General features: G+C 44.6%; 1 protein-coding gene across 2 annotated transcripts in view; it reads left to right on the top strand.

Moving 5' to 3' along the window:
- Positions 1-13,262, top strand: part of LOC125641335 (interferon-induced protein 44-like) — a 35,336-nt gene extending 22,074 nt beyond the window's left edge. For both annotated transcript variants that reach the window (XM_048861137.2, XM_048861136.2), the window contains exons 4-8: positions 1,076-1,271; positions 1,512-1,664; positions 3,471-3,642; positions 10,400-10,500; positions 12,734-13,262. In XM_048861137.2, the coding sequence (XP_048717094.2) occupies positions 1,076-1,271; positions 1,512-1,664; positions 3,471-3,642; positions 10,400-10,500; positions 12,734-12,922 (811 nt within the window). In that variant the 3' untranslated portion in view covers positions 12,923-13,262. The remainder of the gene's footprint in view (positions 1-1,075; positions 1,272-1,511; positions 1,665-3,470; positions 3,643-10,399; positions 10,501-12,733) is intronic.
- Positions 13,263-18,475: the final 5,213 nt, after the last annotated feature.

Genomic DNA, 18,475 nt, shown 5'->3' with positions numbered 1-18,475 from the left:
GACAGCCGCACTCCTGGACAACAGTCGCACTCCAATGAACACATACTAGACATTGGTTCAGATGTGTCAGTTCTGCCTGATTTTGCTTATTTGCTATGTTTTCACAGTGCACAGCTTACAAGACCTAAGCTGCATTTGGTGGTTTACGGTACCTGAAGTTGGTTACCTGAATACATGTGTAATGCATGACAACTTGTATGCTCTATATACATATGTTGTGAAAACTGATTCGTCCTACCCTCTTAATAACTTTTAGTCTACTTCTAAGCCTGTTTGAATGAATGAATGTAAATTTGCTGCATTACCGGTGACAGAGTCAGCACATTGCAACAAAGATTTTATTCCCCTGTGACATGTCAAAGCAACTCTTTTAGGCAGCATTGATTGAATACATTTTCAAAAGTTTCAGAGTTGACCACTGATTTGGGGTACCCAGGTTGAGACATTGTAGGCCAGATTTGTATAGGTGCTGAGCACCTGAATCTCCCACTGGCTTCAGGAGGAACTATAGGTACTCAGCACTTTCTGAAAATCAGGCCATAGGGTATTTTAAATTGGGCACTCAAAATTAGAGGATATCATAGTTAAAGATCCATTCCATGTCCAAACCATGTCAAAGTGGTTTGACTTTGTGTGAAGGTCATTATCTCAGAGAGATCTGGCTGTTCTTCAGTTGCTCGTTACATTCAAAAGCACCACTGTCTGCTCTTTGGCCATGTTCCCAGGATGCTCTCAAACTCTCTATTGACACCTAGGGGGTGGGGGTGGGGTGCATGTTTTGACTGTACCTGGTGCGGCTGTGGGGCCACCCCTGAGATTTGTGGATTTGCAGGATTGAGCCAGATCTAGGAACTTAACAACATGATGCCTGGTGTGACGCCATCAGCTGTGGTCACTCTGGCTGGTGCAACAGTCCTGAGTAGACTGTGTGTTTGATGATCGTTAAAGATGGAGTATATGGGAGTGGGATAGGAATATTTGCAGTGTCCTGAATTCACTGTGCCTATATGCAGTGCAAAACATGTGCGTGATCTCATGGGTGTTTAACACTATGCAAATCTTTTTGTCTTAACAGGGAAAGAGGGAAAATAATGGAGGAAATCAGATCTTACAAACCTTATTTAAATTCAGTGCCACGGATTCGGATTTTGGTTCTTGGTCCAATTGGAGCTGGGAAGTCCAGTTTTTTCAACTCTGTGAATTCTGTTTTCCGAGGTTATGTGACAAGCCAAGCCATAGCAGGATCTGATAATACTAGCGTGACAACACAGGTAAATATTTGCTTCTAATTAATAAACATCCAAACTAAAGCACAGTCTCTTAGTTAAAAATCAACATTTTTTCCCCACTAATTGGAAAACCCAAAGATAGTCCATGATTACCCCCACTGAATTCCATGCATGTACTTGTGAGAAGAAAGGTATTACTCAATATGGATAAGAGAGAATCTGGCACTAAATATGATTTTTTAGGTATGTATTTCGATATGTTATTTTTTTTTTCCCCAATAGTACAGGACTTACCCAGTTAAAGATGGAAGAGATGGCAAACCTCTGCCTATTATCTTCTGTGACACAATGGGAATAGAAGAAAAATCAGGAGCAGGTCTGGAAATTGATGAAGTGTCCAGCATAATAAAAGGCCATGTTCCTGATAGGTACCAGGTAGGATTTCTACAATTCTATGCAGTTCAAGTGATATTCTTTAATGTTTTTTTAGATGTACAAATAATATATCTTAAATTTAATTACTGTGGAACAAAATATCTACTCAGTGCTCAGTACATTCTTGCATATGTGGTACTGTATAGTAAAAGCTTATGAATGGTGATCATAGGTAAAGTGTATTTGAAAAGGAATAAACTATGGGAAGTTTGTGTTTAGGCCCGATTCTCCACTGTCCAGAACTTTGTGTAGTATTTTACAGTCATGTGAAGTTGATTTAAATCGCTGTCCACCCTTCTGCCTGGGTAGCGTTTGGCACCTACTTTGTTCAGGTACAAGCCAAGGGAGAATCAGGCTCCAGGTATATAAAGATTGGAGCTGGTTGAAATATTTTAGACAAAAATGTTTTAAATAGAAAGATAGACTTTAATGCCCCTACCCCAAATTTCTGTTATCTCTTGAAATTCTTTTAGTTTTTCAGGAAATATTTTGAAAGTTTTTTAGCAAAAATGTAATCATTCCATTATTGAAATGATTCTCTAAATTTTTTTTTTTAACTGGAAACCTGGTTTTCAGGAAATGAGCAATTTTTAATTATTTTTTTGTGTGAAAAATGAAGAATGGGTTAGTTTGGTAAAGCAGAAACAACTTTGAAATTTTGAATTTTTAGAAAACATTGTTTTAAAACATTGTAAAGAGCAGCTTCCACTAAATTCAAGCTTAGTACAGTGCCTTCTTACCTGGCCTTTTGTCTTGGCAGAGAGCTGCTGCCTATAGACGATTTCAAATTTTAACTGTTGTAATATGCAAGAGATGTAGACTTTTATTCTCCATTCCAGATCAGCTGAGCTTGTTACAGGAGCAAAGATGGTTGTATGACTCTCATCATTGTAGTATCTTGGCTCCTCACAAACCTTAACTTAATCCTCATAACAACCCAGCGAGGTATAAAGTGTTATTAACCTAATATTAAAGATATGAAACTGAGGAATAGTGATTAATTATCTTGGTGAAAGTTATATTGGAAGCGAGATCTCCTGAGTCGCAGTTTTATGCCTTAACCACAAGACCAATCTTTCCATGATTTATTTGGTCCCACTTTATATTAAAATTCCATCTATAAATGGTTAAATGAAGAATGTTAAAAGCACATTACAGTACTGAGCAGCATGTGTATAGATGGTGATAAGCACATCAGTAGATGTATAAGCCATAGTTATGGGTAAATTTTTGATGGACTCGACAACAATCGATTAACCATTGATTAAAACATCTGTTAATAATTTATTAATGCTTTATAGATGGAACCTTAATAAAAAGTGTGATCAAAAACTCTATAGTAGGGATAGTCAATGGTGTGTGTGTGTATGTATGGATGTGTGTACACACACACATGGAATATCTCATGAATCCTCTTTATTTTCAAGAGATTCCTTTTGGTTTCAGTATTACTTTGCCACAAGGGATATAAATTCAGAGGAACTCTGTTGACTCCAAAGGAGCGACTCTGGATTTACACACGTTTACAATAACAGAGATCAGAATCTGGCTCTCTATCTGGAAGAATGAGTATGAGACTGGGAATCAGGAAATCCTGATTTTTAATCCTGACTTGACCACTCCCTTTTTGAGTGTGGGTAAATCATTTCACATCTCTGCATATCAGTATTCCTCTCTGTAAAATGAGATAATAATACTTGTCTTCCTGCTCCAAAGGGGTATTCTGAGAATCAGTGTTTGTACAGCCCTTTGAATCTCCAGGTCTTCAGAAGTGCCACTTATTATTATAAATTTTTTTTTTTGCAGTTTAATCCAGCTGCCACCCTTCGTTCAGATTCTCAAGGCTATGTCAAGACCCCTTCTCTGAAGGATCAGATTCATTGTGTTGCATTTGTTATTGATGGGTGCAAAATTGAGATTCTCCCTGAGAAACTGGAAGAGAAGCTGAAACAGCTTCGAAGAAAAGTGAACCAGTTTGGTATGTTTTATATCTCCTAATATCATAGAACTGAATGAAGTGGGCACGCCCAGGAGGGGATCTGACTTGCAAGCGTGAGCACCTTGGATCATTAGGGGCCTGATGTACTGCTAGGAGCCATGCTTATCCTTGGTGTGGGAGGAGAAATTGACACTTATTGCTTTTGAGGTTTACATGCTGGCTGGCTCTCTGAGCTGGATTAATGCACTCTGGAGGGACAGGCCCCCAGACTGATGGAAGTATGGGCACTGCAATGGGCTCTGGTGTTGATGGGAGAACAGAGGAATTCCTGATCACCTCTGTTGTTCTCTACTCTTTGGTTTTCCAATGTGCACTATTGAGTTTCTTCTCCTCAGTACAGCAGAGTCCTTCTGTTGACACAGGCCCCCGGCGAAACAGAGCTGTGCATTACGCTTCTAGGAATACATCTTATCAGGAAATATTCATTGTGATTTCATTAATTACTTTAAAATACATATAATCCAAGGCATTAAAACCTTTTAAAAAGGGAGTAAAGGTAAGATTGATTCATTTAGCAGCTGCAGTGAAGACGGGAAGCAACAAAAAGTGAAAAAAAACCCTCGAGAATAGGATTCTTATATTTGTGAATGCCAGTTTACGTCATTAGCTCCTGTGGTTATGTTTGGACACAATACCTGGGACCTGATTTTCTCTCCAGGTGATATGAGTCACTTCGATAGGAGGCAATAGACAGAGACACAACCTACGGGGGTGAAAGCAGGCCCCAGTTGTGCTACTGAACTCAGCTAGGTGTGCGATGTTTTTGGAGACCCTTGTTGTGAGTCACTTTGAATTCATTGCACTGAATCTCAGCCCTGGCAATCTTCCCAATGAGATCAGTGAGTCATTAAGTGTAGTGTCTCCTATACTGATAGAATAATAATCATTCTTCTTTGAGTGCTGTCCCTGTGGGTGCTCCACTCCAGGTGACGGCGCCGTTGATCGGAGATCTTCGGTAGCAGTGCCTGGTCAGGACGCATGTGCTCAGCTGCTGTCTCGTGGCGTCGTTAGGGTATGCCTGAGTGTGCGCATCCCACACCCCCCTCAATTCCTTCTCAACCGTCCTTGGCTGAAGACGGGACTCGGGGCAGTGCTCATCTCTTCCTGGGATACTGTAGGAAATAAGTAGAGAAAAATAGAAATAGTTAGCTAGCCATTTTCCAGTTCTCCCTTTCCTTTAGCGTAGTTCGTTAGTTTAAAAAATAATATTTTTCCCCCCCTCAAGTGAGTCTCTTGTTGAGACTTCCCCGGCCGCTCATACTTTCATTATGCCGCGGTCGCCAGGCTTTAAGAAATGTGGCTCCTGCAAGGAGTCTATGCCGCAGTCAGACGGGCACTCACTCTGCGTTAAATGCCTTGGTGAGACACACGTACCTGCGAAGTGTCTCCACTGCACCAACTTAAAAACTAGAGCTCACCTTGATAGAGACTTGCGGCTAAAAATGCTTCTCAAGGAGAAAGCTCTGCAGCTGCCTATGGAGAAGGGCAGTAAACCCTCTCCCTCATGCTCCCTGCCAGGTCAGAACCGACCGGGAGCCTGGCTTCACCCTCTCACACGAAGAGGCAGGAAGCACTAATATCTCCTCTCAGAGACACTCAAAAGGGTGAAAGAACTCTTGCAAGGTCTTTACCCTTGGTGCTGTCAGTGCCGAGAGCAGGCAACTCTGACCGCCCCAGCACTTCAGCAGCCACTCACACGGGGTGCAAAAGCAGACTTCCCTCAGGAGGAAGCTCTCCTCAGGACCGGTCCTGCCAGCACCGACAATGGACCTGGTGCTGGCAATGCATTCCACCCCGGTGCCGACAAGAACATCGGCACCGAGTCTTCCTGCCACCCCCGGAGCAGATTCAGACCTCCTGCGGGGCTCTAACAAACGTTTCACGGCTCCTACAAAAGTGAAACTGAAATCACTCCGGGCTGCCACTCACACTCCACGCTCTGCAGCACACCAGCCTAGGGAGCAGCAACAATTCCTGCATCAGCAGGATATCTCTGCGGCCCCTGAGCCTGACTTTCCACTCCTACACATGGAGCACTCACTGTTTGAACAGCAGCTCTCACCACCTCACCTGGCTACTTTCACTGATAGTGAGAACAACACACAGCAGCAACCAGAGTTCTCCCCGCCTGAGTTTCCCCATCCACTGGAGCCATACATACCCCAAGACATGGCGCATCATAAGAATCAGCCTCAGTTTCCCTACTTTGTCCCCCAGTGGCCAGGACCCAACTTTTCCTACCCTGTGCCCTGGCCTCAGTGGTACCCGTGGTCGGCTCCTGCCACCACTCCTCCTTGCACCCCTTCTACCAGACTGCAAGCTCATCGTACGCCTATATCCCCAGCTCCATCAACATCTAGAGCTCCTGAACCCCCTCTTGAAGAGGTGGGCTATGAACCCTTCCCGGATTTACCGGCTCCTGCCTCGCCATCAGCCGCAGAAGACGCCCTCGTGCCTCCACCTCCACAGAACGTGGACGACTTTAAGCAATTCCAGAAACTTTTCAAGAGAGTGGCACGCAGCCAGGACATCCCTTTGGAGGAAGTCCAGGAAACACAACATAGACTCCTCAAAATCCTCCAACCGTCTGCACCCTCAAAGATCGCACTACCCATAAATGAAGCTCTCCTAGAACCAGCTGATACTCTCTGGCAGACCCCTGCCTCCATCCCACCAACATGCAGGAAAGCTGAATGTGAATGCTACGTGCCCGCGAGGGAGGTCGATTTCTTATTTTCCCACCCACAACCCAATTCTCTTGTGGTGGATGCAGCGACGCAGAGAACAAAGGAACCACACCACCGGCCCACTCTACAGGACAAGGACCTCAAACGCCTTGACCTCCTGGGCTGCAAGGTTTATACCTCTTCTACTTTACAATTTAGAATTGCAAATTATTCCACCCTTCTTGCAAGCTATGGCTATGACAACTACAACAAGCTCTTTGATTTTTCCTCCTATATATGGACGCTTGTAGTGTCATCCTAGACACCAACTGACCCTGGACGAGGACAGGAGAGCGGACTTCAAGTCAGTCCTCGTCCAGGGTCAGTTGGTGTCTAGGATGACACTACAAGCGTCCATGGACATGGCTGATACAGCAGCGCACACCACTGCCACTGCAGTGGTGATGTGCAGGTCTTCCTGGCTCTCGGCATCCGGTATCCCCAAAGATTTGGAGACCAAAGAGGAGGATCTCCCCTTTGGCAAAGATAAACTCTTTTCCAAAAAAAACGATGAAGTCCTTCACACTATGAAAGACTCTAGAGTCACTTTGCGCACATGGGGCATATAACCATCCATCCCCAGGAGACCACGGTATCAACCTTATCAGAGGCCCCGAGCACAACAATATCACCGACCCCAGTCCAGACTGTATGACACTGGGAGAAACCACAACAGACCTCCTAGGTGCAGGCAAAACCAGGCGCAGCCAACTACTTCCCACCCATCGGGTAACAAACAGCAATTTTGAAGTGCTGGTCGGGCGTTTGCACGACCACCCCTTCACTCTGCCACCTATTTGCCCATTTGGCTTCCGCCTCCAGGCTTTCCACCATGTCTGGCAACAGATCACGCAGAACCGCTGGGTCCTGGAAATAGTTCAGTCAGGTTACTCCATCCCTTTCTTATCTTCCCCGCCCACCCTTTCCCCTTCCCCGTCCCTCCTCAGAGACCCCTCTCACAAGCATCTTCTCCATCTAGGTGCAGTCGAACATGTACTGATGCAACATTGGGGAAAAGGGTTCTAATCCCACTACTTTCTTACCCAAAAGAAAGGCCTATTTTAGACCTACGCCGACTGAGCTAGTTTGTACGTGTACAAAAATTCAAGATGGTCACATTGGGCACAATAATACCCATGCTGGAACAAGGGGACTGGTTCACAGCCCTCGACCTACAAGATGACTATTTCCATATATCCATTCATCCAGCACACAGGTGCTTCCTGCGATTCACGCTCGGACACGACTACTTTAAATACAGAGTACTTCCATTCGGTCTCTCCACAGCACCACGGGTATTCTCCAAGACCCTAGCTGTAGTTATAGCCCACCTCCACAAACACGGGATTATACTTTCCCCCTACTTAGACAACTGCCTTATCAAAGCCAGCTCCTACGATGAGATGTTAAAAGCCACAAACTTTACCATCTCCCTTTTCTACAGTCTAGGCTTGCAAATAAATTTCCAAAAATCCACCCTAATACCTACACAGCAGATAGAGTTAATTGGAGCTCTCCTGGACTCCATTCGAATCAGAGCCTCATTTCCACACAACAGATTCCTCACTATTACGCATCTCATATGCATGATCTCTGTTTGCCCCAGAATACAGGCATGGACCTGCCTTCAGCTTCTTGGTCACATGGCAGCCACCATCTTCATGGTCAAATACAGCAGGATGCACATGAGATGCCTTTGGGGTTGGCTCAATTCCAGCTACACACCCAACAGACACAGTTTTTGCATAACTCTGACTCCGCCACCGAACGTATTGGCCTCCCTACATTGGTGGACAAAACCAGAGAACCTACGCACGGGTTTTCCCTTCCGTCCACACTCCCCAGTACTCATGCTGACCATGGACGCTTCCGTGATAGGTTGGGGAGTGCACCTAGGTGACCACAAGGCACAGGGCCGCTGGTCCCTATCAGAGATGCATCTGCACATCAATCTCACACTCAGCAGACACTTCTCCGAGGAATGCGAATGGGAATTACATCCCATGATACTCCGAAAGCTCTTCTCCCACTGGGGCACTCCATCGATAGACCTGTTTGCCACTCCTCAAAACCGCAAATGCCATCTATTTTGCTCCAGAGTGGGACTCGGAAATGCATCTCTAGGGGATGCGTTCCTCATTCCTTGGAACAGCTCCCTCAGGTACGCTTTTCCACCGATTCCACTGATACACAGGGTTCTGCGCAAGCTCACAGAGGACAAGGCTCAGGTCATACTTATTGCCCTAGCTTGGCCTAGACAGACATGGTATCCTTACCTGCTACACATGTCCATCCATCCTCCCCGGACTCTCCCCGACAGACCAGATTTCCTGTCCCAGAACCGCAGTCGGCTTCTTCATCTGCAGCTCCGGAAACTCCATCTGACGGCATGATTCCTTCGTGGTTTCAGTCCCATGAATTAGCCTGCTTAGAACAGGTCCAACACATCCTCCTGCATGGTAGAAGGGACTCCACTCATAAGGCTTACCTGCAAAAGTGGAAACGCTTCTCCGTCTGGTGCTTCCACAGATGCCTGACACCCCAGACTACAACCCTCCCTGACATATGAGACTATCTTTTCGAACTAAAACAGGACGGGCTTTCGCTCATTTCTATCAGAGTACACTTTATGGTCATTACCACCTTCCATGACACTCTGGACGGCTATTCACTTTTCGCCCACCCTACCGTGAAACGCTTCCTCACTGGCCTGCAACATCTCTACCCTGAGATTCATTCACCAGTAACCTCCTGGAGTCTCAACCTAGTTCTCCACGCTCTTATGAAACCCCCTTTTGAGTCCCTGGCCACCTCATCCCTGCTCCACATGTCCATGAAAGTGGCTTTCTTGGTTGCCATAACGTCAACGAGAAGGGTTGGTGAAATAAGCGCCCTGATGGCCTACCCTCCCTACACCATTTTCTCTAAAGACAAGGTTACTATGCGACCCGACCCCAAATTCCTCCCCAAGGTGGCGTCTACCTTCCACTTTAACCAGCCAGTACACTTACATGTATTCCATCCCAAGCCTCACACGACTCCACAGGAAGTGGCATTACATACCCCCGACGTTCGACGGGCTTTTGCATTCTATCTTGACAGAACTAAACCATTTCGTAAATCCCCTAGGCTATTTGTCTCTCCTACCGAGAGATCAAAGAGTGAGGCTATTTCTAAGCAAAGACTCTCCAAGTGGATCTTGGACTGCATCAGATCCTGCTATCAGAACCAGAATGTTCAACCACCACAGAGTGTTAGGACTCATTCTACTAGAGCAATGTCAACATCCATTGCCTTCCTTCACAATGTACCTATTACAGACATATGCAAGGCGGCCATGTGGACATCTGACCACACATTTGCCAAACATTATGCCATCACACGGGATACCACAGCAGACACCACAGTCGGCCATACGGTACTGTCTACCGTTGTCCCTCACGCAACTCCAAAATCCAACCAACCATAGTGGGTACTGTTTCACATTCACCTGGAGTGGAGCACCCACAGGGACAGCACTTGAAGAAGAAGAGAAAGTTACTCACCTTGCAGTAACTGAGGTTCTTTGAGATGTATGTCCCTGTGGGTGCTCCACTTCTCCTCTCCTCTACTTTGGAGTACTCATCAGACAACTCTACAGTAGAGAAGGAACTGAGGGTGATGCGGGACGCGCACACTCAGGCAGACCCTAACAACACCGCGAGACAGCAGCTGAGCATGTGCAACCCAACCAGGCACTGCTACCGAAGATCTCTGATCAATGGCGCTTGGACGCACTGTCACCTGGAGTGGAGCACCCACAGGGACACACATTTCGAAGAACCTCAGTTACTGCAAGGTGAGTAACTTTCTCTTTTGTTTGTTTGTTAATATTAATTTAATAATTAATCTTTTTCGAAAGCTGTTGTGCAAAACAAAAACGCTTTCACCTTATGTAAGCAGAAGCAGTTGCAATGAAGAACTGATGGGAAATTAGGTATAAAATCTTACTCTTTTTTTTTTTGGTACAGGGATCCCACAACTGGTTTTGCTAACTAAAGTGGATGAAATCTGCCCTACTCTTGAAGAAGACATCCAGTGTGTGTACAAAAGCAAAGCTGTTGAGAAACAGGTAAAGTATGGCATTGTTGACTGTGGTGCTATCTATTAACTCAGTTGACTTGAACAAATCAAGGTACTGTGATACTCTACGTTTGCAATACTTGCATCCCCTCATATTCCTACACATATTCTCATTCTGGTCTTGTAGGCACAAGCTGAAAATATAACTAAATTTAATACCTCAGGTTTTGGTTTAACCCCTAAAAGGTTTAAGATTTGTTAAAATTGCAAGTTGCACCTCTGAAGAATAAAACTGCGTAACAGAAAAAGGAGATACCAGAAACCTCATTAAAAATTAAGGGCCGGATTCTTTTGCGAAACCCCACTCCATATAAAGGAGCTGGAGTCTGGCCATAACTTGCCGGCTGCATATTTCCCCTGGTGTGAATAGGTGTAAAACTGAAAAAAAGAGAGCTTCGGGGAGGAAGGAAGTGGGAGCGAGCTCTGTTCCGCTGATTTTTTTTTTTAAAGCAGACTGTCTTTTGGGGAGCAAACACTGCTGGATAAATTTTGTAGAGTCTTTAGGCCAGTGGTTCCCAGACTTGTTCCGCCGCTTGTGCAGGGAAAGCCCCTGGCGTGCCGGGCCGGTTTGTTTACCTGCCACGTCCGCAGCTTCGGCTGATTGCGGCTCCCAGTGGCTGTGGTTCGCTGCTCCAGGCCAATGGGAGCTGTTGGAAGCGGCAGCCAGTACGTCCCTCAGCCCGCGCCGCTTCCAGCAGCTCCCATTGGCCTGGAGCAGTGAACCACAGCCACTGGGAGCCGCAATCAGCCGAAACTGCGGATGTGGCAGGTAAACAAACCAGCCCGGCCCGCCAGGGGCTTTCCCTGCACAAGCGGAGGAACAAGTTTGGGAACCACTGCCCTAGGCTATTCTAAATCATGACACGGCTCATGCAGACCAGCACATAAAATTGTCTCCTTGGACTCCTTGCCCCTGTCCCATGGTGACAGAGTCAGACTCAGAGAATCTATAAAGGTTTGATTCCCTGCTACCTTCCATCTTGTCTAGATATTTACCCTGTGCAGAGTGCTTGTATAATGCTGCCATTTTGCTTTGTTGAATTTTATACCTACTTTGCACTCACTTTGCACAGCCATAAATGCTAACACAAGATGGAAAGTTCTGAAGAATCAGAGGCTGTTGGTGGTTTACAGTTCCCCAATACTGACGCTGGCCTGGGGCTGATTTAGCCATCCGCAATTCTCAGAGGTATTAGGCACCTAACTTCCACTGATTTCAATTTGATTTGATTTGAGAAATGTGGCCCAAGTGACCATCTCCCAGCCAAGAGGAATAGCCAACTCTATGCCATTTGAAGTTTCCCCCACCTGGGGAGTATTTAGCTTAGGAGATATGACTGTGTTCTGACTGCTTTGTTCAGCAGAAATGATAAAAGGGACTGGATCAGTTCCTAGAGTAGAGTCCTGACCCTGGGCTACATTCTGCCCTGTATCTGAAATCTGTTAATCACATGGGTAAGGGCTGTCAGGTAGCTGAGTGCAGTTCCCTGACTCTGTGGGCTGGCCCCAGTGTGAACCATGGTTTAGAGGCTCAGCATAGCAAAGCAGAGCTCTGCCTTGGTCCGTCCCTGCCTCTGACATGCTCCCCATGCTCCTACATCTCACACGACGCTGGGTCAGGATGTGTGCGGAAGCATGGTTCTAAAGGAGCTAACTCGTATCAGTTTTATACCAGCGAAGAGCTATTCTCATTAGAATCTTAACTGTCTAGTTATGACCAAAATCCAGTACAAAGGAGTTGGGTTGGCCCAGAGAATATATCCCCCTGTATCTAGAAAGGCCAAATATGGACTTAAGTGGAATTATACCAGAGATGAATCCCTAGTAATGTTCTCTCTAGGTCGTAATGGCGGAAAAATAGCCCTGTGTCCTGGGTATCACCTCTGAGATTAAATAGAGGGTTTTGGCCTCCAGGGCAGTTTAGCAAATTCACTGATAGAAACTGACTGGGTAAAGAAGCATAAAATATAGTTAATACGGCCTTGAACTGTGACTGCATCAAAATGTAGTTGCCACTTCAGTGGCAGGATGGCTATGATGTGAAAGTGGTTATGCCTTCAGTATAAGGAAGTTTGAAGAACTAAAATATCTTCCACTTTTAATCTCACCAAACGATATCTGTGAAAATACTTGAAGTTTTGCCTAGCTTCCTCAAGGAACAGAAAGATTGAAAAATAGTCAGGGCATTCTTTAGGATAATCCATTTTGTGCCTTTTCTACAGATGCGGATAACTGCAGAGAAACTTGGAATCCCTCTTGCTCAGATTGTACCTGTTAAAAACTACTGCTCCGAGTTGGATCTTTCGTGTGATGTTGACATCCTGTTACTTTCCGCAGCGAGGCAGCTTATACGTTTAGCAGAAAGCTACCTTGACAATTTCCCTTTTGAGAAGCCAGAGAAAGAGCCCTAACCTGATGTTTACCTGTGACGCTGGATATTTTATGTGCTGGCACCAGAAGTCAAATTTATTGCTGCCCTAAGCAGATGCAACTCCATTGACTTCAGTGGAGGTGTACTTTCTTATGCCCATGGTGAATTTGGCTCAGTGGTTCTATATCTTGTTACTGCGTTCGTAAGATTAATGGTATTCTTGCATGCATCATGGGAAGAATAGATTCTCGAGCTTTCAAGGTGGGAACCCTTTATTAAACATTCCACATTCTTACTCTTCTCCATTTAAAAAGTAATTAAAACAGTAGGTTGTAAAACTTTTGTTAGATTAATGGAAAAATAAATTACTCTAAGCACTTTTTCAATCACTTTTCTTCATCCAGGTTTGGGATTTCAATAACTCAGCCAGAGGTTGTGGGCCTATTGCAGGAGTGGATGGGTGAGATTCTGTGGCTTGTGATGTGCAGGAGGTGAGCCTACATGATCATAATAGTCCCTTTTGGCCTTAAAGTCCATGAGAAGAGGTGAGACAGAGACACAAGGGACTTACTTTTCTTCTCGCTTACACTGGTTAAACACTGCTGTATCTCTATTGACACCAGCAATTACTTCAGATTTGCACTCGAGTACTTGAGAACAGAGTTTGGATTAGATCCATGATGAGATGTAATATCAAATGCAATGGTAGCAATAGAAAGAGTAGTCAAGCTTCAGACTGTTCCAGAAAGAGTTGGTATGGCTAGAATGTGGTTCCCTGCAGGTATAGTTGGCGGGAAGGGCTCCTTCCTATACAATAGACCATAATTAAAATTGAGCAATCCATGTTATTGGGCAAGGATTTATTTTCTTTTTATTAAATCATAGAGTCATAGAAGATTAGAGTTGGAAGAGACCTCAGACGGTCATGTAGGCAACCCCCTACTCAAAGTAGGACCAACACCAACTAAATTAGCCCAGTCAGGACTTTGTCAAGCTGGGCCTTAAAAACCTCTAAGCATGGAGATTCCACTACCTCCCTTGACTTAGTCCAATTTGCCCTCTAGTGGCTGACAGTTACAAAATATGCATTTCTAGAAAACAGTGCTACATAAAGATGCTTTAGAAAAGACTATGGGGCAGGATTTTATTTAACCCTCTTGCCTGACTTATGATTCAATTCTTTATTATTTTCTTTTCTGTGAGCACACAACTATTTGGTGAGGAATTTTTATTACCCATTGATCCAAGTCCAATGTGAACAAGACTACCATCCAGCCGCCCCTCTGCCAAGAAAGCAAAGGCATATAGCAAGCCACCAGGTCTCTCCATCATAAGACAACAGCAGGTGATGGGATGGGAGTATGGGAGGGCCTCTTTACATCTCCTGATATTTTGCTGTCAGAATGTATTTATCCTGCTAAAGCATATTTTATAAACATATATAGCTACCTCAGTCCAACCTTGTCTTCAGGAGGCCAATAGTAAAAACACACTAAAAGTGTATTACATCCCACAAGTAGCATACTGAAATGCTTAACAAAATGGAAAAACAAGATATAAGTGAACTTCAAAGATCTTTTGAGGTAAATCAGAACCTCTTGGGGAAAAAAATGAAACCAAATAGTTGTTGAGTTGCAATGAAGCATTTTTCAGGGCTTTTATCTCACCTTTCCTCAGTGTACCATATAAAACAATTTTTATTGCAATTTCTAGCCAAGTAGAATCAGACTAGTGTATCAGCATCAGTGTGTGCGTATTCTGTTTTTCATGCATCATTTAAGAAGATCAGCTAATAGTTCTGCAGTTGGGGCTCTTTTGTCATTTTCTAGCTCATGTGCTGATGTTGAGGAGAGAAGCTGCTGTTTAACAATTTCAGCGGTGTTAACTCTACACAAACACTAAGAGAGAAGGGAAGAAGCTGGAGCAATTCTTAGAGTGCTTTGGTAAGATTTAGCCTGGAGATTAACATTTAGAAGCTCTCCTCAGGGGCTGATTGTGGGTGAATCCCAGCTGATCTGCTGTATGCGAAACACCAATTGATCCAGTTAGGTAAAAGAATTTTTCATCAAGCCTTTTTTTCCCCACTGTCTTCAGTGTCTTAGAGTGAATTGCCTACAGTGTTCTACATTACAGTGTGATGACAGCCATGTTGGTTGTGATGAGGGACTTCCAATGCTAAAAGCGTCAGCCTCTGTAGCATGAACTAAAGAATTAAATTTATATCTGGAAGCTATAACAAACTCACATCCTTTGTAGCTCGGAGGGGGATGTGTAACACACACCAAACTGTGGGTTATATAATTGCTAATGTAGACAGTACAATGAAGACTTCTGCTCAAGGTGCATCTGCAGTCAAAAATCAAATACAATTTTAAGATTTGTAAGGAAGAGACAATGAATAATACGGGGAATATTATAATGCCATTATATGAAGCAGTGCTGTGTCTCATCTGGAATCCTGTCACCTCATCTCAGAACAGACATTGCTGAATTAGAGAAGATTCAGACATGAGAAGAAATGATCCAGGCCCTAGAAAAACTCTCTTAGGAAGAGTGATTGAAAAGAGTGTGATTGCTTACCTAAGAAGGGAGACAAATAAGAGGGGGCATGATAAATGTATATACAATAATGAATAGTATGGAGAAGTTAGATTGGGAACTTCTGTTCTCATGGTCTCATAACACAAGAAGAAGGGGATATTCAATTTTACTGAAAGGCATCAGATATAAAACCGATAAAAGGAAATACGTCTGCACCCAACACATAACTGGACAGTGGAGCTCATTTGTCACAGGAAATTGCTGAGGCCAGGAGGACAAAGAAAACATGAAAACAATAGCAGCTACAATTGTAGAGTTAGTTGCTCACCATGAAAGGGAAGAGGGTGCAACCACAATGAAATACTGCATATTATTATTTCATGTTATGACCATAATAAAGAGTGAGGTGTAAATATTTGCAAATATGAGGAGATGCATAGGGGAAAAAATACAAAAGTGGGGGAGAGGGACTACTCAGTATCTCCAAGTATTTCCCATCAGCAATGTGTTTTAAAATATGTTTGATTCAGAAGAAGATTCCAAAGGTCATAAATGTGTCTTCTAAGTGGAAGAGATGGAGGCCCAGAAACTCAAAGGTGCATAGGGGTGGCTCCAATCAGTACTGCAATGCCTAACTCCTAGGTAGACTGCTGCCTAGTGGACTCCTCAACCTCCAGCTAAGCACACAGGGAGGGGCAGGTGCCCCAGAAATGCATTCTCAGAAACCGGCAAACTGACTGGGAAGCCACCTAAGTTAGCGAGGAGTGAAATGCTGAAGTAAGGGGTAGAAGGAGGAGGGCTTAGGCACCTAACATGGGCCGCCTGGCTGACAGGCCAGATATAGATCCTCCCTCCATTTGGGATCCTGAGTCGTGAACTCTCTTCTGTAGTTAAGCAGCTGACCTAGCTTAGTTCCTAGGTAGCCCATGCCCTGGCAGCTGAAACAGTATCTCTCTTTCAGTGTCTCCTGCTAATGCTCGATACTGCTCTCATACTCACCCTACATTTCCCTGTGTCCCTGCTGTCTTGTGTGGGTGTTGTGCTGCCCATCTGCCTTTTGGGGGCCTGCGTCTGGCCCTTCTGCTGTGGGGTCTCTCATGTATTGGGTCTTAGGCGTGCTCAAAGCACACCTAAAGGTTTGTACCCTATTGACATGTCCTGCCTGGTTTCAGAATCCCACTTTGGGGCCTCCAAGGCTTTCAGCTTCAGCTAAGTCTCTGAGCAGCTTGTTAGCCATGGGGCAGTCAGGGCTATGGGAGGTTTGTGAATACCAACTGGTAGAAACTTAGGTGCCTAGGGGACTTAGGTATCTATGGGGTTAGGTGGAATGTGAGTGCTGGTTTAGAAAATAGCGGTGGAGCCTAAGGATGGGATTCACAAAGCTATGTAGGTTCCTAACTCTGGTAGGTACCTAAGCTCCTTTGTGACTCCCTCCTTAAATGGTGGACTTCAGAACCTACAGGGGGCAGATAGGTGCCTAAATATCATTGGGGATGTGGGTCTGAAAAGCCTGTGATCCAATTCTTGAGTGTATGAGTAGTGGTGCAAATAAAGAAAGAAACTGGGGCAAGGATACTTAGTTGTTTTGTTTGTTTTGTTTTGGGGCCTCAGTGTGAAGACTTGCTGGAGCTGGGCAGAGTGACTCTGCTGGATGGGCCAGTTTCATCCAAAAATTGGGTGGTGGGCACTAGGCTTGCTTATTAGCTATTTGAAGCTATTTAGATGATTTCTGTTGTGGTTAAGCACCCAGGCAGGGCATATCCGGAGTCCCTGAGAGAGTAAACAATGGCAGCCCAATAGCAACTCATGGGGAGGAGTCGTAATTTATAAATAGGAGGAGAGGGAGGATGCAGTGCTGGAGCAGTGCAAGGACCAAAAAGTTCTGCTGTAAGGTTTGTTTTTCAGGGTCTTAGGCTGTCTGTTTGACTCCCTCACCCAACTGCACTGCTAGAAATGCTGCAGGCTGTGCAAATTGCAGACTGTCATTGCAAATACCTGAGGGGAGTCTGAAGGAGACTGTGGGACTATCACTCTTTGAGGAGCTGATGTGACCTACAGTGGGTTTGGACACTATGCCACTGAGAAGGGTAAATCCTCTCAGAGGAAGAGTCCGAGGGGAGTGTATGCACATAACTATTTTACATTTTAAGTTGATAGCCACAAGTACTAAAACTTGGGGGAAACGCTACTGAAAGTGTTGTCTTTAAAAGATTTCTTATTGCCAATATTCACACTTGTTTCAAGGACTGTAAGTAACTATGATGTAGTCATATATAGATTTATTTAGTAAATGTTTTCCTTCTGAGATTTTGTGTCACTGACCTTCTATCAGAGATTTAACTCTGTATGATATTTGTGGGAATACACATATATGAAAGTGCTGAAAAGACTACACTCTGGTCTCTACTGAAGCAGAGAGAGAAGCTACAATACAGGCAGAGGGAAAAAATACTATATCTGATTTAGCATACTGCCTTCCCCAGACCTGTTACAGAAACACCCACAGGCTCCAATCAGGACCCCATTGTTCAAACACAGACTTGTTTTTGCCCCAAAGAGCTTACAATTTAATTAAAGGAAAGACACAACATGGAGGAAGAACAAGGAATAATAAAATCATAAGGCCAATTGGGGAAGGAGCTAGTTTCCCATTGCAACTGGCCTATAGACAGACTTTCTGTCTCTGGGTTTGTTTTTCCTTGATTACATTAGAGAGAGTCAGTGTATCCCAGAACAATCTGTAGAGGTTCTGTGCTGTCAGAGTGTCTCTGCGTGTCTTAACCCCAAATTGGCTCCATAACAACGCCGCCCCAGTGGAGCCATTCTGCCATGGACTTGAAGCAGCATAAGTTTTGGTGTGGAATCTCAGAGGAGACAATGCATGGAGATGGTATGCTCCCTCCTTCCGCCCACTCATCACCACCTGAGCATCCCTCCTCCCAATCCACTCCATGCTGGGCAAGGATCCAAGGAGTTTTGGCCCCATTATGGCAGGGTGGACAATGAATTCTGCAAAAACAATGTGGACATTAAACCACAATGAAAACAATTT

Source organism: Caretta caretta, chromosome 8 (assembly GCF_965140235.1).
Source record: "Caretta caretta isolate rCarCar2 chromosome 8, rCarCar1.hap1, whole genome shotgun sequence".
NCBI classification, from domain to species: domain Eukaryota; kingdom Metazoa; phylum Chordata; order Testudines; family Cheloniidae; genus Caretta; species Caretta caretta.
Note: the sequence above shows the minus strand (reverse complement) of the source record. Positions and strands in the feature narration are given on the sequence as shown.